Source organism: Lagopus leucura, unplaced genomic scaffold (genome assembly GCF_019238085.1).
Source record: "Lagopus leucura isolate 7727_CA_CO unplaced genomic scaffold, USGS_WTPT01 Super-Scaffold_100001, whole genome shotgun sequence".
Classification (NCBI taxonomy): Eukaryota; Metazoa; Chordata; class Aves; order Galliformes; family Phasianidae; genus Lagopus; species Lagopus leucura.
Window position 1 is genome coordinate 42886928 of NW_024962262.1, and position 25578 is coordinate 42912505.

Below are 25578 nucleotides of genomic sequence, written 5' to 3' on the forward strand. Positions count from 1 at the left end.
CACATGGAAAGACTTGCAAACCAGCTGCTGAGGCACTGCAGAGGGCTAGGAGGGGCCTTATCAGATGAAAGGTTCCTTTCTGGAAATAGGCAAAGCTATTCTTAGTTTCCCATCTATCTCATCCTCTTAAAAGTAGCTGGCAGTTTTAGTGCCCTTTTGCCTCCCATGGACTTTACACTGCTGCATGCACACTCGACTGCTCGTAACGTATCCCAAATTAGGAACAAAGCCCTTAGCTAATGGAAATAAGGCTAGATTGAAAACACAACAAAGAACTGAGCTTTCATTTAATCTGTAAACTGCACGTGATGTCCTTTAAATGTGCTACTTCCAGTCAACAGAGCATGAGCCGAGATGGCTGCCACCAACAGCCCCTCTGCATTTTGAGTAAAAGAAGACTACGCCGTAGGTGCCTGACCTGTGAGTCTGCCAGTCAGTACGCTCAGTAGGAAATGCCCTGGATTCAAATTTCACCTATTCCAAGGATACAGAGCTGTACCCCAGAGAAGCACAGTTGATACCAGACAGGGCTTCTCAACAGTTCTGTTTCTGCTCCAGCTCCTGCTTAGACTTGAACCTATTCACTAACCCTGGCCAGATGTATCAGAGATGCAATGTGACTACCAAAGGGAAGGGTTTCACTCTGGCATAGGGATCACATCTTTAAGAATGGTACTAGTTATAGAAGACACTGAGACCCAGGAAAAAAACAAGCAAAGCCTTTACTTGTTTAATTGCTTGGGGGTGCATCATTTTTATGCTGCTTCACACTGCTGCCTTGAGAGAAAAATGTTCCTTTAATGCTGCAGCATAGACTTGATTCTTTTTTACCGCCTTGACAGAAAGCCTACAACATCACATGAAGCCTATAGGGTTTGTCTAACAACAAATGGCAGAGCACAGAGCATCTCATTGCTTCTAAGAGGCACAAGAGAAAAAACACTGGATGTCAAGCAGCTACACAAGCCAATAAGACGAAGCATCCTGATCACTTAATAATAATGTGAATATTCTTAAGCTTCTTCAGGTGTTTTCTCATTAAGAAGTGAACACTGTACCCACTGATCTGGAATTTGGCATCTTGTGTTTGTGAGTGTAGAGGTGGCTGCAGATCTTTCTATCAACGGCTTACAATAAAAAAGCTGAGCATCACAGGTGTCCATCTCACCTTATTCTACCCAGGACACTCTTTACATTCTTTACAATGCAAATGTCAGAAAGCATGCTTTGGTGAATACTTCTTCCCCCCAAAAATAAAAAATAACAAGGTCTCGTTATTTCAAAACATGACCTTTTTCCCTTTCAGAAGGGCTGTGCCTCTAGATGAGCCAGGTGCTGGGCTGGTGGAAGCTGAGGGAAGCTACAGGTTGGAAAAGTTTGCCATTTTTTGCCATGACTCATCAGCAGTTTTGCTGTTACAGGAGAACACTTGTGGCATCTCAGAAGCTGGACAGACATGCCATGGGGAAAGCAGAGAGGACACCTATTTTGCTCCAAACTTTCAGAAGAGAATTAAGGACAGTTGAATACATACCTCTGAAGGTCTCTGCATAGATTGGCCTGCAGAGCTCAGAACCTAAGACTGAGCAAGACTTCCCCCCCAGTTACATCTCGTGGTTAGTACAAACTGAGGATGCAAATGGGAGAGTACAGTCGCTATTGGGTAGGCGTAGTGGATCCAGCACTGCAGCTAAACACAGCAAGCTGCTTAAAAGCTTAAAGGTGGCACAGATGAACAAAACAGGCAGACGTTTGTTTCCATTGTAACTGCTAAGTCGAGTTATACCCTTGCCCTCTTCTTCCCAGTGAAATAAAAATGCAGGAATCCAACAAACTAACTGAAACAAACCAAAATCCCACTGGTCCTTGCAAGGCTTCCAAAGCAGAAAGCTGACAAAACCATACAGAGATCCCACATGACCGACTTCGATCCCTTATGTTCCAAGTCCCTTTATTCCTTTTTTTCCATTGCCACAAAATTCACACACGTACAGCTCGTTTGGCAGCAAAGCTCCCAGGTGCATTGCACAAATGGATGCCTGCGGGTGTGTTCTTCTTGGAATGACACACATGATAAATTACATTTAAATTTAGAATTGGCAAGTACAAATCCTATGGCTCAGTTTCAAACGCTCTAGGATGTAAAACCAACCAACTTGGCAACAACTTTAACAAATACAAACAGCTTATCTAGGAACTAATATGGTATGCAGGGAACAACTTAAAGATTTCTGTACCATTTATAATTATAAATTGATCAGCCTATGCATTACCAGTATATAAAAAAACTGAGTCAGAGAGTACTGTGAAGTGTAAGAGTAAACAGCAGCAAATACTAGAATTCAAAAGGAAGTCATTATCCGAAAGCAGTTTATTTGCATTTACTTTTATGATTGTTCAAGCTTGAACAATCCATATTTATTCCATATTTATAGGAAGGTAAAGTGCACAGGTGGTTTCAAGTGGGTAAAAGACTGGAAAGAGCAAAAGAAAAATAAAAATCCTGCTACACTTTTACCCAGTCCTCTTCTGTTGCAAGGCTTAAGAGTGGCAAACAATAGTGTCCGTATGGAAATAGAACGCTGTGCTGAGCACCTTCCTCCTTGGATTATTAAGTCAAAAAGCCTCAAGCCACATGCATTTGTTATGCTCCACTTATCCTGAAACGTAAAAGAGTCATCAGGTTGATTTGAGGGAGTTCTCAGCATGTTTCACAAGCTCTAGTGCTATGAAACTGTTTGATTACATAATACACCAATAGATTAAATAATTTCTGCTCTATTATACCTGTACATCCTAAGTGACATAGTGAACTGAAAGCACTCCACTGCTATTGGCTGGATAGAAGCAGTTGATGCCACTGGATGTAACATTTATTCTCCCAAGCCTACAGGACAGACACAGAAATTTTTAGTTGTAAGCCAAGTAGAAAAATCGAATGCATTACAAAGAGCGTCATACTGTTTTTAAATCTCTGTTGACTTGCATAGAATGCTGGAGTTATGTACACAAATCCCCTTCTAAGAAGAAAGTCAGGAAGTCAGAGTACGTGTTAACTAACAGGCTCATTTCCTGCACAATACAGGTAAGCGCCTGAAGACTGAGACACTGACATCTAGTGGCTGTCATGCAAGATCCAACATTTAGAAACTGCTTTGGGTGAGAAGATGAATACTAACCAACTAGTTGGGCGTTTGTGACTTGCCTGCTATCTCCCTACACATAGAAAATTGGTTAATTTGTAAGCCCTGCTTTTTAAAGATCATGCACAACTGAAGTTTTGTCAAGCAGAAGAATGTTGGTAAACTCTCTGTATGTACATTTGTTCTTGTAGGCTTCACTGCCATACACGAAAGCTGACTGCTTACGTGAAACTAATATTTAGAGGGTTTTTTCTAAAAAGAAGACTTTAAGTTTTATAAGTTTTTATATAATAAGATCATGCAATATTGAAGTTACCTGATGTGATCCAAATAGATATGTTATATAACTTAATGCAAAATCTTCTCCAATTCTTCTATTTATGCAGCTCTGATTACAGCACACGTATTAATCATACCTGTAAATATTCTTTAGCAACTCCTTGCTTTAACAAACTTTGGCCACCTCTTTTTGATGAGGTAGTGTTTACAAGAGCCCTGTGTAAAAAGCCTTGTGCTAAAGCATTGGAAGACATTGGCAAGAAGGATATTGACATTTATGCACTTTATAATAGATAGCTACTGAAAGGGGAGAAAAACACATTCAGATCCAATTCGACTAGCCTTGAGATCAGTGATGCTATTTTTTTTTCCCCCCTCACATAAACATTACTGAATATACAAAATATCCAGAGACTATCATCATTAATGTGAAGTTTCTTTACTTCTAACTACTTCCAAAGTCAAAGCCAACTACTGAAGCGCCCAGGCTTATGCATGCTTACATTCTAGGAGATGTGTCAGGAATTGCATTCCCAAGCTGTTGAATCTTGCTAGAATTGATGATGTTTCAGGCTACAAGTTATATTCTCCCAATCCATTATTTCAAATTAAAAAAATACGTAAAGACTAACTGAATAATGATATCAAACGTGAATTATAAAAGCATCTTTGGTTGCACAAAGTCAACTTTAAAATGGTTAACAAAAAGCTGAAGTCACAACACAGGATAGAGAAGCAGCTCCTTCTCAGCAATGCATGTGCAAGCACTTCAAGAACACAGTGATGAAGAAGTCAGCCTCAGTGGAAGATAAAAGGCTGGATGTGATCAATCTCTGTAGCTAAGGCTTACAAATATAAATACAAATATAAAACAGCATGTTTTTTTACAATTCTCTATTAAGACATCCACAGAGCTAACTTCTATAAAAACACAACATACTGCATAAGTTTTATTTAGGGATTTAATTTATATACCACAAATACTGCCTTTAATATAGGTACAATATAATACAGTTCTGTTTATTTGACTGCTGGTGTTCACTTTGGATCATGAACTCAATGGCATGCTGTGCTGTCAAAACTTCAATAATAAAATGGCCTCTAGTTAAACTTCTCCAAAGTATAAAATCATGCAAAATCTACATCCTATATGATACAACCAGTACAATAATTGAAGCCAATAGCCTGCAATCAGCCTGGACCATCTTCTGAGCTTGTTCACGAAACGTCCACAACTCAACCATCATTTTCGTTAGGCAGAAAGGAAGAATTTCCATTTTGTCTCTGGAATCTCACCATGACCACTGAAACCAGCAACAATGTGCACAGCTATCAGCCAACAAATCTTCATTACCTAATGCAGTTCAGACTGTGCATTTAGTCCACGTTGATGAGTCTGCGGTTAGGAAGTTTTACGCTTTCCTCCTGTGACTACCGGTCGTGCATATTCCACAAAATCATCTATAAGAACAGGCCACGCTCCTAAGGAGAAGGCATGCAGTTCAGAAATTAATTATTATTGGCAATAAGTTGGCATAGTCTCTAAAAAGATTAAAAAAAAAGAGACATACAGTTTTGCAGTATCTCTGTACTGCAATACTGTGACACTTGTACCATAACAGTTTCAGATATTACCTGTAAAGATATTGTCACACCATGATATACCTTTCATCAACATATTATAGCAAGTTTTTAATCTTTAATGTTTTGGCAACAGGTAACATCTTTATCAACGGCACTGATGATGGAATCAAGTGCACCCTCAGCAAGTTTGCTGATGACACCAAGCTGAGTGGTACAGTTGACATGGTGGAAGGAAGGGATGCCATTCAGAGGGACCTCAACAGGCTTGAAAGGTGGGCCCAGGTGAACCTGATGAGGTTCACACAGCAAAGTCCAAGGTTTTGCACTTGGGCCAGAGGAATCCTAGGCATCCATACAAACTGGAAGGAGCAGCCCTCGCGAGCAGCCCTGCAGAGAAGGACTGGGGATTCCTGATGGATGAAAAGCCCAACATGAGCCAGCAGTGTGCTCCTGCAGCTCGGAAGGCAAATGGTATCCTGGGCTACATCAGAAGAGGGGTGGCCAGCAGGGACAGGGAGGTGACTGTGCGTCTCTGCTCTGCTCTTGTGAGGCCCCATCTGGAATACTTGTCCAGGTTTGGAGCCCCAGTACAAGAAAGACAGGGAGCTGTTGGAGAGGGTCCAGAGGAGAGCCATGAAGATGATCAGGGGACTGGAGCATGTCCCCTAAGAGGACAGGCTGAGGGAGCTGGGCTTGTTCAGCCTGGAGAAAAGAAGGCTGCGGGGTGACCTCATTGCAGCCTTTCAGTACATAAAGGGAGCCTACAAACAGGAGGGGAGTCAACTCTTTGAAAGAGGACATAATGGGCATGACAAAGGGAAATGGTTTTAAGTTGAGGGAGGGAAGATTTAGGTTGGATGTCAGAGGGAAGTTCTTCACCAAGAGAGTGGTGAGGTGCTGGAACAGGCTGCCCAGAGAGGTTGTGGATGCCCCATCCCTGGAGGTGTTCAAGGCCAGGTTGGATGGGGCCCTGGGCAGCCTGGTCTAGTGTTAAATGGGGAGGGTGGTGGTCCTGCATGTAGCAGGGGGGGCTGGAGCTTGATGATCCTTGAGGTCCCTTCTAACCCAAACCACTCTATGATTCTATATTCTGTTTTTTATTTAAAGCAATATTTCAATAATGTTGTATAAATTTTTGATGATATTCAGACACTGTTTACCTTCTTCATCATAGTTGGACATATCATCTGCAATCATATTTCCAAAGTCTAACAGAAGATTCCAAGTATCTTTTGGAATTGATCTTTTATGATGTTCCTATAAAAGAAGAAGGTTTCTGTTCAATATAATCTATTTGTAAATTCCACAGAAGTATTTTATTTTGACATGCACAAAAACAGGTGGTTTACAATTATTTACTTTAATAAATTGAAACTACAAAATAAACTGCTACTAAGAAAGGTGGAAAAGAAAGCAAGCATGTACTTTGCACTTCCAGTTATGGATCTCATTGCCCAACCACTTCAACTTGAGCCCTTTCATCCTACCTTTACTTAGTCTGTCTTTTCAATACAGTTACAGTTGCACTTGCACCTGCCTTTCTCCTTTCACTCCCAGGCTACCTTCTGGACCCATAATCTCAGCCTTTAGTGAAGTAGCCTTCCAGTACCTCAAGGGGCCTACAGGGAAAGCTGGAGAGGGACTTTTTATAAGGGCAGGTAGCGACAGGAGAAGAGGAAATGGTTTTAAACTGGAAGAGGGTAGATTTAGATTAGGTATTAGGAAGGAATTCTTTACTGTGAGGGTGGTGAAACACTGGGACAGGCTGCCAGTGAGGCTGTGGATGTTCCCGCCCTGGAAGCATTCAAGGCAAGGCTGGATGAGGCTTTGAACAACCTGGTCTAGAGAGTAATGTTCCTGCCTACAGCAAGGGGTTGGAACCAAGTGATCTTAAAAGGTCCCTTTCAATCCAAACCATTCTATGATGATTCTGTTCCTTCACGGTAGTGCCCATCTGCATTTGCTCCACTTGTTCTATTCTCCATTACCACATCTTTGTCTAATTTCTAGTATGTTTCCAGCGTGGCCAGTTTGAGCAGCATGCAGACAAGCTTCCGTTCTAGTCAGTGTTCTCTCAGCTTTTAGTCAGCCTCTGCATTCTCTTTCTTTCTTCCTCTCAATCCCCTTCAGAACCTTAACACCTTGCTCCACTTCCCCATGCCAGCCCCAACTTGATCAACTGGATCAAGGATCTGGCCATAAGCAACACTCCCTTCTCTTTCCATCCTTTCTGTTCCACACCACAACCAGCCACACAATTCTGCAGAACAATCTGAGCAAGCTCTGGCACTTTTCTGACCCCCATGAGAAACCTCCTGATTAGCCCAGAGAAAGAAAAATGCAGTTTTATCTGAATGGTGTTTTCTGCCAGCTTAGCAAACAGAAACAACTCAAAGGATGGTCAGTGAAGTGCCTCAATTACTCTAAAGGAAAGCAGCAGAAACACATGGTATGGAAGATACTGTGGAGAATCACAACATCTAAGCAATTGTGAGCTGTAGGATCAAGTAATGCAGCAGTATCAACAGATGAAATGAAGTCAGCAGGGGTGATTAACTGGAAATTCAATTTCACTCCTGAAACCTAGATCTGATTTGCAGCAGGAAATTGTAACTGCGTGTAAAAACAGGCTCGGTGGAATGGGTTTTTCTGTATTTTTTAATGCACTAATAATCAGCAGCACTAACAAACTGCATTTCTAAAAACCCAGAACTTGATCAAAATGAAGTTGACACCCAACACAACAGCAAACCAAATATTTTTTTTCAGTCAAGATACGACAAGCAAACATCATCTCCTAGAAAAGGCTCCTTAAAAACAAACAAGCAAACTAAAATATAACACCATAAAGAATCCTTAGCTTGCTGCTATTTAGTTTTTGTTTGTTTGTTTGTTTTTTTCTCCCCCCCATCCATGCATTTCTTCTTAAGTTTTGGTTCAGGTTAAATGTTTGTAGCAAAATAAGACAGTCTATAACAGAACATTAGTACTGCTAGCTCTGTAGAACTGTTGTTGTAACAGACTTGATCACACTGAATAGAACTTTTTTCAGATATATATATATATATATATATATATATATATATATATCTGTATTTACATGTTTTAAGTGCTAAGTGTATTAAGGCAGTTAATATGTAAAATATTTTCATAGATTCTCTCAATGGAATTGATACATATAGTCAATGAAGAAAATATACTGCCCCAAAATGTTAGAAAAATAAATTAAGCAATTATTATGAAAAGTATACACTTGGAAAATATAGAAAAAAGTACAGAAGAAACTTTTTATTGTCCTGAACTACTGATAAAAATCAAACTGAAAAGTCCAAATAAATTAAACATTTTTTGCAAGTACGTAGAAATGGAACATGGATGAATAGATCACATCTTTATGAAGAACATTTTGTAATTTCTAAAGTTTAATTTATACATCTTTACTCCACTACCCACAGAACTGCACTGATAATTCAAAGTTGTCAAGATCAGTTCACAGCTATTATCCAAAGTGAGTCAAAATAATTACTCTGAGAAAGAACTTCTGCTAAAAAGTTGCCTCTCAGGTTAAGTCAGTCATAACAGAATTGACTTTAAAAAAAACAAAAACCAACCAACCAACCACAAAACAGTTTATGCATTAATACCACTAAAGGCAGAGCATGGCACAAATATGTGGCTAACAGCAATCACAGCTGTCTTGAGAATAAAGACAACATCAGTTCGATCTGCAATTATGGCCTCATTTCATGCAGAAGTTATTGTAAGTAGGAGGACACAAGATTAAGCCAGTAGAATGCACTATTGCTTTGCTACATCTTTTTGCTTTCTTCTCCAGGAAAGTTATATGAAGATTTATTTTGGCTTGGTCTAAGACTCTCTTATATCAGCTTACAAAAAGGAGGAACTTTAGAAGGAGGCATTTAGAAAGTCTGTCTCTTTATAGTGAGCACAGTACCACCCACATGAGCCAAACTGCTGCAGACTACAACAGTCAAGGATGAAGAGACTGTGTACTTACCAACAAGAATTTATTCCAAAGATCTAGAAATTTAAACCTTCCTGACAAGACTAAATTCCAGTATGCAATTGCCATTTCTAGATCTGCAAGACAGAAAGCAAAACCATCAAACGTTACATTACATTGTAAGCAATAACTCTGTTACAATTAAACAATGCCACATCCAATATGTTATGGTATAAATGAATTATTCTTCTAAAATTTTTAGAGCTGACAGAAGAAAAAGGTGCTTACTGACCCGAAAGGTAGAAAGTGAGAGATCATGGTAAAAATTGCATATTGAACATTACAGTCCTAAAGATTGAAGTCTTTCCATTATTGCCCAGCAGTGCTAGGATAAAGATGCAACTAATCTCCAGCAACAACACACACCCGTTATCAATAAACCTGTCCACAGACTCAAAGCAAAAAAGAGGCACATACTGACAGCAACCCAAACACTGAAGTTTGCAGGTGCCAATTACTGTACGTTTATCACATTTTAGATACACATGGCTGGAATGGGATTTTAAAGACAAGAGGGAGTAGAAAAAACTATTTCTCTGGGCATAATAATTCTACAGCAGCCCTTACAGCAACACCATTTTCTTCTTCCAGAATCATTTATCAGAAGAACACCTAGAACCAAAGCTGAAAACTTAAGTCCATAAAGCAGATCCTACTCTACACCACAATCTAACAGCAGGGCTCAGTTTATGCATACCACCAGGAGGCTGCAGCACTGCCACATGTTCAAGTGGAAAAGGGGGAGCAATATTAGATGCAGGATAAGGGTAGAAAAAGAATTTCTTGAAGGCTGGTTTCATTCTCAGCAACAATACCTAACTGCTTCTGCTCAGCCTCACAGATAACACTGTCACGGATTCACACGCTGTCGTGCAACCACAAAAGGCACATCCTTTCTCAAACCACAAAATGCTTTCAGTTGGTGCTTTTAGTGTAGGTTAAGTATAAACCAAATATGAAACTTAACAAAAAAGACTATGGTAGTAGCAGATGTAAAGGAAGGCAGGCCTGCCTTTAAGAGGGGAGTGCGGTATTTGGAACTGCGCATGTTTTTCCAAGCTGATCTTGTAAGCACTGGCAAGCATCAAGCAAAACGTACTTTGATGAAAAAACAGTTTCATAGCACAAGAGTTTACATACTTCTGATGAAATATTCCTTGAAAAATGGAAGAATGTACAGGCAAAGAAGCAAAGCTAGTCAGAGGTAATACCAAAAAAAAAAAAAGTAAGGAAAGAGGAGGCCATGAACCGATGCGAATCACAGAATGGCCCAGGTTAAAAGGGACCTCAAGGATCATGAATCTCCAACCCCCCTGCCACATGCAGGGCCACCAACCTCCCCATTTAACACTAGACCAGGCTGCCCAGGGCCCCATCCAATCTGGACTTGAACACCTCCAGGGACGGGGCATCCACAGCCTCTCTGGGCAGCCTGTTCCAGCACCTCACCACTCACCTGTAAAAAACTTAAAGAGATATTAGAACAAATGGCAACGATGCTAGTTTAGGCACCAATTTTAAAAGCAGCTGGAAGAAACCAGGCCTTCAGATTCTGTTATGGGATTCAGTTCCTCATCAGGCTGCTGACAGTAGTATCAATAAACTCTAATGCTGAGGAGTTCCTTTATTTGCTACAGTGAGCACAGCTCTATAAAATTAAAGCAGAAACAAATAAGAAAGGGAAAAAAGCCTTCACATAACCACAGGCTGGTTGATGCTGGCAGTGTTCTCTGGGTCCCTCAGGCCCACCCCAGCTCCAGCAGGGCACCCAGAGCAGGGTGCCCAGGGCTGTGGACAGGCAGTGCTGAGATCCCCAGGGAAAAGACCCCACAGCCTCTCTGGCCTCATGCCATGAATTCTGCATCCCACAGAAAGATGCTTTTGCAAGATGGGAATTTCTTATGCAGTCTTAAGAATATGTATCTCAGTGCTGCACAGTTATGAAAGCAACAATTATAAAAGACAAAAAAAAAAAAATTGTAATTATGCTGGTTTTGTACAAAAAACAGTGTATGAGTTTTAGAATTGGAAATGAAAAGACAGCTGCATGAACCTACGGAAACTAAGATCTAAGCAAGGACCAGAGATACCAAACTAGCACAACTTGAGGAGAAGGAGAAAGAACATTACTAGTTGGACAGACTGTATCTACTTTCAAGATTTGACCAAATGCCTATTCTGTTCACAAAAATGTTCATGATTACATTTCTAAATTAAAAAAAAATAAAATTAGACGAAGTTCTTTATTCTTTTGCTCTGATTTCAGATATGGGGAATGAAGTCACTGTGCACACGAGTAATCAAGGAAGCAAGAAAACAGATAAATCATCAGATTGCAAGGAAATGACTGGAGAGCAGGATTTATGAGGGACATGAAATTAAGTTCATTTAGACCTGCTGTGCCAAAACAGCACTCTGGGACTGCAGCACTCACTTGTCATCCCTCTGCCAAATGGAGCTTTCCAGCTCTCTCAGACAGCACTACCAACAGAGCTGTTTATGCAGTTACGTTTGAAGCTGTCAGAATACAATAACCAATTCATTTAAATTACTGACATGAGAGGAAAAAATAGGCAGAAAACAAAATAGCTAATTTGGAGGCCAGTATAAAAAAAAAGATTTATAAGAATCTTCAATATTAGGCACGGTTGCCCATAAAATCTGTAATTGGCACACTATTTTCTGTGCATTATGATAGTATAATCTACCATGTATGAGAGATTGGAAACAAATCATTATCTTCTTATCAATGTTATAAAGCTTTTCTAGGTTACTCTATTCATCTTTGTGAAAGACTATGAGCAGCCTGTAAAGAGCCCCATGCTCAGTATTCAAAGAGTACTCAACTAACTGCATGGGCAGGACTTTTTGTAACAGCAAGTATCTGGTAGTGTTACCCACTTTCAGATGCAAAAGAGAAAATTAGCTAAGAATGTAACAAAGGTTGTGGGAGGAAAGAGCTGCTTTTATTAGATAAGTTAATAAGGATTAAAGAACAAATAAACGAGAAAAAAAAAACCAAGGAGAATGAAATGAAAATTTCAGAGCGAAGAGTTCCTTCACTTGAGATTTTCTCTCCTCACTGCTTCAACCAAATCTTATTCTACAACTCTGAAAACAAGAGCATCCAAGAAGCTCTAATTTTTTATGCTATGTTAGGTACTGTAATCTGGACAAATGCAAGACAAATCTATTTCATCATTCAACTGCCTATGATAAATATTATATTAAACCTTTATGAGAGACTGAACTTCAGATGTTTTCCTTGTAGTCATGTAATTTGCCCTAAAAGATCATTGGGTTAACATCTTTGATCTCTTTCCTCATGTTTCCTTACTACGGTCACAGGAAAAAAAACAACAAAAAAAAATCATATCTATAAAGCTAAAACAAAACCTACACTGCAGAAATAATTATTTTCTTCCAATAAAATTCCTGGGCACTGTGTAAAACAAAAACAAAAAACAAAAACCCCAAGCCAACTGGTGCACATGTAGAAATGGTGGAAACAAGTGTGAATCTAAAGAACTAAACTATCATACTATCCTCACCAAAAAACCATCAGATGAATATTTGCAAGATTCAGTGAGTTACTTGATTCCTTGATTCCCACCTCTGAATGATTTTGTCTTCTTGGGCCTCCAAATTACTGAGGATGTGGACACAAAAATAGTTTATTTCCTAATCACAGCATTTTTCTTTTACAAATAAAATCTACATAGAATAGGAAGAAAACACCATTAGGATTCAACCTGGAAACCCCTCAGCAAATTGTCAAATGTTTAGAGCAAAATAACCCTTATCTACAATTAGGAGCACTCTCATAGAGAAGAAAAAGAGGAGGGGAGAAGCAGAGGAGTATGAAGTGAACACTGGAATTGGCTTAACTTAAGATCCAGCTGAGTTGCAGCCATTTATCTCTGGCAAAACCATTAGCCAGGAGCTCCCCAGTGCTGTACTTGAGGACACAATGCACAGCATCAGAATTAAGTCTCTGGTGGACGGGGAGGTGAATCACAGTATGTGGACTTCAGAAGATCTCTGCAGAAATCAGAGGGTCTGACTGCTTATTAACTCTATCTCAGTATCAGCCATGCTGAAGCAGACTGATTCCATGAGGAACCTTTCGTGCTCATCTCGAGCATCAATTGTACAAAAGCAGATAAACTGCTTCTAAATGTGAGCCAGGCTTAGAAGAAGATAACTATCTAAACGTCAGTTTGAGTGCAGGATAATAAATCTGATTATAGCCAGTCTTACCAGCCTTCTGTCTTTCCGAATCTCTCCATGTGCAGTTCAAACAATCAATAACTGATGACTTAAAGTTGTCTGGATATACATATCCTAATTAAGAGCCAAATCTGAGTAAAAGAATCAACAAGGCATTACTAGAACTGGAAGTTATACCTCATCTTTGGTGCCACTATAAGCCTTTTTCATCAGAGCACCATGTCCTATACTAAATTTCTCTTAAATAGCAGGTGCTGTCAGAATGAAAAACAAACAAAAATAGAACAAAGACCATACAGACAGACCAAGGCTATTCAAACACCTAAAACACAGTATTCGCAGACCCCTTCCAAAATAAACATGAAATTAATTTGTTGAATTCCCTCAGTTTCTTCATCTCTCACTCTTACAAGCACTCTACAAATGGATCAATCTAATTCTTCATAGAAAGTGAAGGAAATGTTGATAACTAGCAAGAAAGAAAACGATATCCTCGTCTAACGTCTAAGCTTCTCTAAAGACTCTCAAACTTGAGATAATGCTATGATGAAAGCTAAAGATGACGCTGCTTCAATTAAAAAGAGCACATTATACTCATCTGCTCACAGAAGATGCAACCTCCTTGAAGTCCACATACCGGATGCAAAGATAGTCATTCTTCTGGTCTTGAGGTAACATTTGATTCAAGTCTGAATGCCCTCTTCATGTATCATGTCTTGCTTGATCCCAGGAAACTGGCAGAGAGAAGGAAGCACAACCTTTTGAGCCAGTAAGTAGGTGAAGGGACCACAAAGGAGTGACGAAGGACCAAATCTTTTTGTTTCCACGTTGAAAGCTGAAGACTGTGAAGGAATGGGTTAAGTGCCTCCACTGTGCTGAAACAAACTGTAGTTAAAGTCCTGAGCATGAGGAATGTCTTGAACAAATCTTGTTGAGGTTCAAAAGGGAGATCCATTAAGAGACTCACAGTAAGTACCAGGTTCAAAAACAAAACAAGGAAAGATGGAGCTAAGGCCTTGTTTTGCGCTTGAACAGTGGCCTTGGAAATCTTGACTGCTCTCTACACAGCATGACCGAAGGTCTATAATCTTATTCTTTAATCAGACAAGAGCTAGGATGCAAAATTTCACTGACTGTAGTTGAAAAAGCTAAAACTTGGAGTGAAAAGTGAGATAAAGATCTCCAAGTACGTTTGGCAAAGCTTAAGAGTTATTATAGTAAATACAGTAGCAAGACTATGAGAAGGCAGACTAAACAGGCAGAAGCAGTTATCCATAGTAATTCTTTGTCAAAGTCTCCTTGAAAACTGGACCTTAATAAACCGTACCTCTCACATTACCTAAAAAATACTAAGCCCTCAGATGAACCTTAACATATCCAAATATTGTGTCTGCTGGTTTAATACGCAGCCACTGAGATGTCACTGCTCTGTGGAACTTCTCTTTTCCCAAATTCTGTCCACCACTCAGAGGGCAATAGATTTAACACTCATGAACAGCCATCTTTTTCTTAGACAATAATCAAATCTATTCAGACGTATTTGAAAGAGACTCGACAGTTGGATCCTAAGCACTGCAATCAGAACACAGCTTTTGTTTTAAAGGAAATCCTGGTAATACGCTTTTGCTTCCTGCATCTCACTACTTACATGAGCTATCACCTATGGGGACTGGTACTACTTTTATTCTTTAAAGAGCCTGTGTTCAGACAGAAGCATACTACTTAACATTATTAAGCTAATAAAAATAAATGGAATTCAAGTTGGATGAGACTACAGAGACAGAAGTGCTGCAGATATAAAGATTCCCTGGTATCACCAAACCGTGGAAAAGAAAGAGACTAATATAAAAGGCAGTCCTACCTCTCAGAATGAACACTGAACTCTGTGCCTACTTTAGGGCAAGATGGAATCAATGCAGCTGAATTTACTAGAAAGGATTCCTCCCAACTAATAATGTAAAGGCAGAATATCTTGCTCTGAGGGAAACTATAGAATAAAAAAAAATTAAAGAAGCAGTAGAAGACAGGTGGTTCTAAAAAAGAAATAAAACCAACACAAAACTGCCAAAAAAAAGCCAGGACTGCTTTCCTGCAGTGAAACTCACTGCACCATGAAAGAAAACGATGTCAGGTACCACTAAAATTCTTCATTTTTTGGTTTTTTTTTTTTTTAGTACTCCATCACCAAAAAGTCCTTCCGTTCCTTTCTACTCCCTTCCTTACAAATAATGTCAATAAATAAAAGATGCTGTCTCCTAGAAAAGAAATGTTTTTGTGACATATGAACACTTTGGTTTGTTTTCTTTCTCCCCCAGAGGTACACTCCAGGTAAAGTTTCTCTGGAGACTGACAGTAATCCCCAGAAGAACTTCTAGAACTTCAGTTTTGAAAGCGAAGTTGGACGTGGCAAAATTCATCACAGTACACCGAAACAAATTCAAACTGCTACCTGTCATACTTCAGACTCCACAGAAGTCAAAGGTGCTTCTAGAAGACCACACTGAAGTATTGATTCTCAATTGTTCTTTTCCGAACTAGGAAAACATGACTCATACATAGGAGTCAATCCTGTATCTAACAGCGTCCAACACATAATTCAGATGATACAACAAAGGAAATCTTAATTAAATCTACCACTTACACAAAAGCTAGATAAAGCATAGCACGGTAAAGCACAGGATTACAATTCAAAGTTATCTGCACAAAATGAAAGAAAAAAAACAAGCAAACCCAAAACACCCCAAAATACTTTAAACAGGGAGCGCTTCATTAAGGAGAAGTGCAAAGCAATACAGCTAGTAGGAATAATCAACTGCAAAAATTGAAGACAGGGATCAAGAGAGTGTATTGCAGTTTTGCAGAAAACAAGAAAAATAATAGACCACAGAATGCAGATATTGTCAGTGTTAGAATGTAAAAAAAAACAATACTGAGTTGTAAAACAAGGAGCAAAATATTGAAGGCACAGGGAATGCTAACTTTTTTCTTACCTACAAGATGAGAAAGTTAGATCAATTGGACTGCAAAGGAAATAATAGGTCATTTGGAAGATTTATTTGTTTACTTTGATTACCAGCATATTTGTTTTTAACTCAGTCTAGAGAGTAAGGTATGACATACATATGCCAGATACGTAAGAAGTTTTTACTAACTGTAGGAAAATGCTTGTATACGTATTTATGGTAGATGTGTAAGTACTGAGCTTCAGAACTCAGGAACATAGATTTAATTTACAGGAAAAAAAAAAAAAAAAAACAGAAAAAAATCTAACCATAAATAAACACTGCCATGTATGTACAAGACCTGCTGTCAGAAATTTAAGAGTATATTAAGAAAAGGCAGTGGCTGCCCAACTTTTTCAGCCACAGGATCAACGCCAATTAGACCCCAGACTCTGCAGATAATTACTGAAACTGAAGAGGGCAGGATGTCTTGCTTGCATACCATTGAACACAGTGAACAACAGATGCTTTTTTTTTTTTTTTTTTTTTTTTTACAGTAATCAAAAACATTAAAAAAAAAAAAAAAAAAATCAAGCAAAGAACTTGATTCACTACTAGAGCATCAGTTTGTCACTGACACTAGTTGTCAAATAGGAGTATTCACAGGTCATATGTATACCTGAGAATGAAGAAGTTATTTCCACCTGCAGGTCACTGCCCTAAGCAATGAGTGCAACAGCTACCAGACTTCATGGTTTTAGTTCCCTGTGTAGTAAGAGGAAGCAATAGATACTTCAAGCCTCAGAAAAAAATCACATTAAAATATTTCCCAATTGAAAGGCAGAAAATTCCTTTTGTTATTTCCATTTTATTAATTCTATTCACCTTTATTCTTTCTGTAAGCTTACTGAGCTTACAGTCTTCAAGTCTAATTCAAATGTGAAGGTATGGAAATGGATAGGCAAACACTATCACTGAAGTACATCATCAGAAAAAAGATTAAGGAAAGCGGCTAGGACAACAGCTTAGGAGCATCTATGTTTACACAGCACTGTATGTCATCCAGTCTGCACGTGGAAAGGAAGAAGAGATCTGCACTTTAAAAGGATCTAGATAGAGGTTTCTACCAGCTCCACCCTGGAATAAGAAAGAAGTGGGCTTAGTCTGTCAATGAGATATGTTCCTGCATCTCCTCAACAATACCCCCTGCAGTCATAGGGACTCAAATACCACATGCTTCCATATAGTTGTGGAGAGAACAAGTAAAGATGAACAAACAGAAAATACAAAGTGTACAGAATATACACTATGCAATAAAAAAGTACCTAATCCTATATTAGAAGCAACTGAAAATACTAGAGCTCTCAGCACATAGAAATGCTTTTGAAGGGCAAATGACTGAACTTGATGAAATACTTTGTGCTGAAAGAGAATAATCACTCTCAGAATAGTTAGAGGAGAAAGAAGTACCAAGTAAACACCAGTCTATTTTGTTTTCGTCCACTTCTCTGCTCCACTGAATTCAACAGCATTTCTTGAGAAAAGTGCAATTCCAAACCAATGTGGTGTTGGTGTCCAAACCAATTTTTGTTTGTCTAAGCTATCAGTGACCTGAAGAACCCAAAAATGCATATTAGACAACATGCATGCCCGCATCCTTTTTCTACTCAACCTATGGCAGTCCAAGTTTACACTGAACAGAAAATTGCATCTCCACAGAAATAAGAGAAATAGCTTTTAGATTTAATATCTAGAGTCACCTTAGCAAAACAGAGCTTAACCAAAACCATCCCCAAGTTACTGTGAATTAGGCATCACTTGAAATTAAGACATTGTAAGTATTGTTAGAATTATTATAATTCCTCAAACCTGACACCAGTAACAGTTCCAATCAACTTTTTCTACAGCATATTTTACACTTTCTTTCTGCACTGCATAGTTTATCTCACTAAAACTTTACTTTTTTAGTGCAAGACGACATTTTGGTGTTTTATTGCTAAGAAGCACCTTTCTTTCAAACAGAGAAGACACTTACAAATGAAAGGGCCTCTGTACCAAATAAAGAAAGGTAGTGGAACACAAGTAGATTCCTTTTTCCTCCTCATGTCAAATAAACAGTACATTCAGTTCCATAATCTGGGTTGGGCTGCCTTCCCTCCCCTCTCTTTGTACAGACTTAGGTGAAAAGCTTTTTAGACGTATTTCCCAAGTACGACTTTCAAGCTGGAATAGAGCCAATTAAAACAGGAAACTATTTGTAATATTTCTTCAGGTGTTCCAGAAACTCCAGCCTCCACCATAACTTTTTCCTGCAGTCTGATAGAACTAGACTTCATCATGAAGAGAGGCAAGAAAACAAACAACTAGTTGATGAACTTGAATTCCAACCAGCTACTCAGAAGCACTGTGTAACTATTTCCTTTCTGTCTGAAATGGTGGCATGTGACCCATGAAAAAATGACAAGAGTAATGAGAAAAAAAATTGCAGCAAAAGATAAAGGGAAACTCGAAACTGACTAAAAGCATTCCAAGTTATTCAAAGAAATTCTCATTAAAGGATGAGGAACAGACACCACTGTTTGAGAAAGCCCAAATCAGCATTCTGTTCCTCCACTTCACTTACTTTCCAACAATTTTTGAGAAAGACTACTCATTAACGTACATTATCTAGTGATACAGACACAGAAAAGTGGCTAGGCAAAAAAGAAACCAAACACTTCATAGAAACATAGAATAACCTGGGTTGAAAAGGACCACCATGATCATCTAGTTTCAACCCCCTGCTATGTGCAGGGTCACCAGCCACCAGACCAGGCTGCCCAGAGCCACATCCAGCCTGGCCTTGAATGCCTCCAGGGATGGGGCATCCACAACCTCCTTGGGCAACCTGTTCCAGTGTGTCACCGCCCTTGTGTGAAGAATTTCCTCCTAATATCTAACCTAAACCTCCCCTGTTTCAATTTAAAACCATTCCCCCTTGTCCTATCACTATCCACCTGTTCCAGTGTGTCACCACCCTCTGAGTGAAACTTCCTCTTAACCGTTACACAAACAGAACAATGATGATGAAATGATGCTATAAATATTGATTTTTTGAAAATAAAACATTTGAATTTAAATAACATATCCATTTTACTACAGCAATACAAGACACGGATCTGGCTAAATCTCAGAATTTAGAGAGAATACTAAACTAATACTTGTTACACTGCACGCCTATTTCTATTCACTAGCTTTGAACCAAATCCATAATTTTTTTTTTTTTTTTAAACTTCACATAAAAGCTGTGGCTTAAAGCTAAAAATTCTAAAAAGGACAATAACTTCTGCCCAGAGTTTTCTCTCACTTTTCAAGCTCATACTGAGATTTTCTTTCAGCTTTATTCTGAACAAAACAGAAAACGCAAGTTCATTAGCTCAGTTTTCGTTTTTCCTTTTTTTTTTTTTTAAACATAATTTTATGTCAGAGGTCTAAGAACTGCTTTGACAAGAGGAGAGAACATCAAAACTAACAGAAATCTCTATTTAATTATTTGTACCACGTGAATATTAAAGAAGCGATTAACTGAGAGAACAGAAGAGAGGACAACTCAGGAAAAATGATCCACAAGTTTACTACAGAATCACCGATGACACAACTACATTACTGGATGTATTAGGAATTCAGTTCACTGCCTCTACATATTTTCCCCACTTTTTCTACTTACCTAGACCTTTTTGTCCAGGATTTTTTGCAAAGTTAAAAGTAAACTGATAAAAATCTTTGAACTTTGTTGGATCCTTCAGTTCTTGTTCCAGTCGTGGCAATAGAGCTTTTAGTTTTTCTGTGGAGTCACACCTGTTGCAAAAGAGTTTATATTATTTTACTGCTGGTTATTTTAAGGATTAGTTCAAAACAAAACAACAGTTACCTTAAAAAGAGGAGGTCTTTTTGGAAAGCCTTTTTAAAAATATGAACAATTATACACCTTTACTAAACAAATTGAGATGGAACATGATACTTCATAAGCACACAACCAAAGCAGGATTGCTTTTGCAGTCTCTTCATGAGTTTATGAATTCAACAATAGATGTTATTCTGTTCTTAAAGCTGACCATATAAACCTCACTGGAACAGACTCTCCAGGGCAGTGGTCACAGACCCAAGCTGCCAAGTTCAAGGAGCATCTGGGCAATGATATAATCAGGTCTGATTTTTGGGTGGTTTCATGCAGAGTCAGGAGTTGGACTCAATGATCCTCACAGGTCCCTTCCAATTTGGGATATTCCATGATTCTACAAGACCTCTATTCCTTGCTGTACTATAAGAATCATTCTACTTCTGCCTTCCCAAGCCCATCATTAAGGTTGTGCAGTAATGTGCCGCTGTAAGGATGACAGGACACTACAGGTCTTTAGCAGCTATTAAGCTCAGCACAGTTACAACCAGCTTTTCAAATGTTCTAGTGAGAAACTGAGCTCAGGCCTTGTATTCTGAACTACACAGACATGGATACTTACCCCAGCTCTGTCATGCCATCTACAAATTCCTTTTTACTGAATTCACACTGAGTAGCCGCCCTGAATTTCCACGCTATGACCAGAACACTGATACTGGCAGGATCCAGGCTTAAATCGTCACAGAACTGTTGTATTCCATCAATGCCAATTTTATTTTCATCTTGTGGGTCTGCAGTTGAAAATACAAAAAGGATCACTATAATTATTCAGAACAATAGCTACCAATAGTCATAATCAGCACATCTGATACGCTGCAAAATTCAAGTTTTTGGTTCTACTTAAGCTTCACAAATGTCTTCACTTGAAATCTAGTTCTAAGTACCTTGAAGAATAACAGTAGGTGAATTAAGTTTTCTGCTTAGCTTCCCCAAGAACTGGCTTGTGATTATTTTCTACATTCCCCAGGTAACATTAACAAAACAGATATCTTCTCTCCATCATGCTCTGTGCAATATATGAATTAACAGAAAGAAATAAGCCTGACTGAATCTACAACACAGTAAAGCTGGTAAATTCATCACAAGGCAATGTATTGACTGGTTAGCACATTGTAAAGTTATTAACCAGCCAAACAAAAACCTACCCAGTAAGCCCACAGAATTTTTCCTCATAGCGACAGATGAAAACACACCACAACTGTTGACTGAAGCATTTTTGGTTTTCATGTGTTAGGAAGGTTACCGCACCATGGCTCAAACAATGCTTCAGCATAACAGGGCCTCAAGCTAAACCTGATGTAGTTCTAAGAGAGGTAAAATGCCATTCTTACATATTTTGAGAGTAACTGAAGATCTGAAAGCAGAATGCACGTGTGCTGAAATCAAGGAATCAAACCCTTAATTGTATTCTTTCCAATCTTTAGAAAGTTTTAAGGCTATAATTTTAGTGTGATCTGTGCTAGAATTGCAGAGGTGTGCTGCTAGCCAGACAGATAACTGGCTGAGCTTTCTTTCACAGACACAAGTGGGACAGTTTGCCATTGCTAGAATACTGCTAATAAATAATATTTGTAGGTTTTTTGACCAAATTTCTATATTCTTTACGGCATTTGTGAGCTGGCATGTATATTTTTTATCAAACAATCCCCAAGATCAATATTCAAAGACCAAAACACAAGTATATACAGATACATTACAACAGTAAAATATATATCTCTAAGACACAGAACAGAGTGGTTAACTAGTTAGACTTTTTCCACATACACAGAGCAAACTCTACAGTTTCTCTGATTCTTTGTCTCTCCATTATCACCTTATAATGAAGTATTGAAGAACATCTATGCTCAAAGTAGAACGTATGATTTCAATAGTAGAAAGAGTGGAAATAGTATGATAAGAAGATAAAGTGTATACAAAACATAACTTACACTACAATTAGGAAAAGTACATAAAATCATAGTTGATTAATTGTTAATTTTTAGAACACAAAGTTTATGGATATCAGCAGCAGCTTGTAATGATGCTTCCTGCATGCTCTGCACTAAAACGTAAAGAACAACGCATGCATTCATATCAGATGGCCACATTCCCAAAAGCATCATTACCTGGATCACATATGTTCTTATGCTACTATCTCTTCCTTTTATTTTTTCTGTTCTTTTCAAGAAATGAAGTTTAAAAAAAAAAAACAAAAAAAAAAACTGTCAAAGAAACAACTTTGCCTTTATCCCACTTCCCTGTTTTCCTACCAAGCCGATCCAAACAGACGCATCATTTTTGCGGGAAGAGGCAAGTGCAAAGAGTAAAACAAGGATGGAGCTTCAAGACTAATTTTCTGAGGGTTTTTATTTCACTGTTCAGACAGATTTCTAGCTGTAATGTTACCTGAAATGCTTTTTGATTTCAAAGCAAAGAAATACTAGTATATCTGAACTAAACTCCTCCAAATATTAGTACAGGATCACGTGTGTTCTTTTGCCGCACAAAGTACATCATCCACGTATCCTATAGCAGCCAGCAGCAGTAAATCAACTAAGTTCCATAATAAGCTCTACTCCCCTTTCCACATATGCAGCTGACAAGATTTCCACACAGGAGGTTTTAAATGCTCTTAGTGTTCAATACACAACTTTGGCACACACTCCTGTAGAGTTCAAAATAAATTCCTACTGGAAAAAAATCACACTTTTCTCATTCTTATCTCAGTGCTGCATACACAAAATGAATAGCAGAAGTTCACAGTCTTTCCTTAGAGCTCCTTCAGAGTGGCAGAGGGATGAGCCAGAGTGATACCACCCAAATGACATAATTACAACAACAAAACCCACAACAAGAAAAGAAAAACAAGCCTTACCTTTGTATCGATTATACAGTTGTTCTAATTTCTTCCTGTCTACTGAATTCTTCATGGATTCTTTGTAGTACAAATCTGGATTCTGGAAGTAGTTGTCTGTTGCCACTTCTAGCTTCCATTCATTCTGCATCAAGCAGTATATAGCAGTCCTTTCCCCAGCCTGAGTAAACGCCATAAACTGGCGGACCTTGTCCTTCTGAGATGATTTAAGCTTATGCTTTGGGATGCAAAAGAAGCAGGAAAGTCAATGAAGCTAATCCAGAAGTTTGTTTCAGCATTCTACTACTAATGTCTATATTTAAAAGGTTTTAGTTTTCTTGCTGAACCTTCACTTCAGAATTACAGGAAGACAAAAGCCTTGCTCTCCTGCAGTTAAAAAGACAGCATTTTCTTCTGCAAATACGAATGACAGCATCTATACATACATTTTTAACAGCAAAAATTCTGGCAGTAATCAATTTGTATTCCTGCTTTACTGCTCACATATGCAAGAGCGTTTTTCTGTTCTGTAACATGAGCAGACACAAGTTTCATCATATAACAATATGGCTATCTTCTGAAAATACATCCATTGCTTATAAACACAAGGAACCACAGAGGCCCAATGCACAGAAGCTCAGGTTCTGTACAAGTCCTTTGTAAACTGAAGAAAACAGAGATCTGCCTAGTGGTTTTCCTGACATTTTCCTAGCACTAATGGAAAGTTTCATTCTTTTAAATGATCACTTGAGAAGACAGAAGTATTCCTCCCATTTTTACATAACTTCTGCCAACAGAAGACAGAAGGCCAAGTGAAAATAAAGCATGTGCTAGAGACGCGTTGAATGCTATAATGAAACTAAAAAGTTCTCAAAAACATGACCTAAAACTTCAATGCACTCTGAAAAGAAAAAAAAGAAAAAAAAAAAAAAAGGTATTTATGCTATTAATACATAAATCAAAAGAGCAGCCCACTAATAGTGGTACACAGGAGCCCATAAGGAGTTTCTCTTAGCTCATGGCAGCAGCCATATCTACACCACATCCCTACGTTTCTGGAGAACCCAAGAGGTAGGAGCAGGGATTTTATGGGGAGAAAGTCTGCTAGTACTACGGGTCAACATGGAAGGTGGAGAAGGTAACTTAAATCCCTGTGTTCCAGCACTTCCTCATTCTGTTAAACTGCACACAGTCAGGTGCAACAAGGAAGTAACCTGAGAAAGCTGTCTGCAGTTGTTCTGCTGCTGAGGCAGATACAGCAGAATACTGCATGAGGGGATAAAATAGAAAGATCAATGTCCCAGCCCCATAAGTATCAGAGGAAGAGCACAGTACCAGAGGCTGGGGCAGCTCTCAGCACCCTTCTTATCTCTCCTACACACATGGACGGGACATCTCCACTGCAGGTGGACCCAACACAAGAAATGTGTCACGTGAACAAGGTACGAGCTTCAGTCCTTCTTAACACTTCTCAATTTTATATAAGCAGAAAGATGGAAAGCAGCTTTTCGGGAAAGTAAAAAAAAAAAAAAAAAAAAAACAACAACCCTACTAGGGAAAATAACTACAACGTGTTTAGAGAAGAAAATCTCAACAGCCTTTTGCTCGGCTACTATCGGCTCCTTCAGCAAGCTTTCAGCTCTCGCTAATGGTTAAGGTACCCCCGGACCGAACCCCTCCTCGTGCACACCAGGTGCCGCGAGGGCAATGCCGACAGAGCCCCGCGACAAGGGGCCGAAGCGCACGCAGCGGGGTCACTCGAGGAGAACACGCGGCCGCCCGCTCGCTGCTCTCGCTGCCCTGGGAGTTCCCGACGGCGTGAGACGGAGGGCTCACGCGTTCTCTACGAGGCCGGGGGGGCGTTTCTGGAGGTCGCGCCCCCGAAGAGCAGCCCCATCGCGGAACGCAGCGGCGGAGGCCGTGGGGCAGCACCGCAGTTCCCGCAGCCCCAGGCGGCCCGGCCCCGGGGACGCGGCGGAGGGACTCTGCGGCGTCGGGCGGCGCAGCCCAAAAAAGGGAAAGGTACGCGGCGCCGTGCTGCGGCCCCGAGCGCCCGCCCCGGGTGACCTTCCCGCCGCCCCCGCGCGCAGCGGCCGTTCCTGATTGCTGCTCGCCCCCCGCCGCCCCGTCCTCGGGTCGCCCGGGCATGGCGCAGCACCCGGCAGCCCGGACGGGCACGGGGAAAGGGGCGGAGAAACATCCGCAGGGCGCGAGGAGCCAGGAGGGGAGCGGAGCGCGCCGCGCCCGCCGCTGTCCGCCGCCCGCTTCCCTCACGCCTGCCACCTACCATTTTACCACCGGCGCTTTAACCAACTTCACCGCCCGGCGCCGCCGCCGCCGCCACTGCCGCTACCACCAGCACCTCCCGCGCAGGCGCGCAGCGGCCCGGCCGGCGCCGCCTATCAGCGGCCGCGCTGCGGGGAGAGGAACGCGGAGCTCGGGGCTGCGCGCCCGCGGCCCTGCCGGCAGCGGTACGGCCGGAACGGGGACTACAACTCCAGTCGTGCACCGCGCCCGGAGCTCCCGGCACGGGGAGGGAACGGCTCCGTCCTGCAGCTCTCGGCACGTCCGGACTACGCTTCCCGTGCGGCCTTGCGCTTAAAGGC

General features: G+C 40.1%; 1 protein-coding gene across 4 annotated transcripts; it reads right to left on the bottom strand.

Annotated features, from left to right (window-relative positions):
- Positions 1-1934: 1934 nt before the first annotated feature.
- DCUN1D2 (defective in cullin neddylation 1 domain containing 2) lies at positions 1935-25345 on the bottom strand. 4 transcript variants are annotated; one of them, XM_042867673.1, is made up of 8 exons: positions 25260-25345; positions 22994-23210; positions 20702-20870; positions 19909-20039; positions 9025-9107; positions 6167-6263; positions 4777-4904; positions 1935-2660 (listed from the first exon to the last, which is right to left on the bottom strand). In XM_042867673.1, the coding sequence occupies exons 1-7, from the start codon at positions 25260-25262 to the stop codon at positions 4825-4827; spliced, it is 780 nt and encodes a 259-aa protein (XP_042723607.1). In that variant the 5' UTR covers positions 25263-25345; the 3' UTR covers positions 1935-2660; positions 4777-4824. The 4 variants fall into 4 exon arrangements, with proteins under 4 accessions (XP_042723607.1, XP_042723606.1, XP_042723605.1 ...); XM_042867672.1 differs by lacking the exon at positions 1935-2660 and adding an exon at positions 2667-2887; XM_042867671.1 differs by lacking the exon at positions 1935-2660 and having other exon boundaries at positions 4342-4904.
- Between the last annotated feature and the right edge of the window lie 233 nt (positions 25346-25578).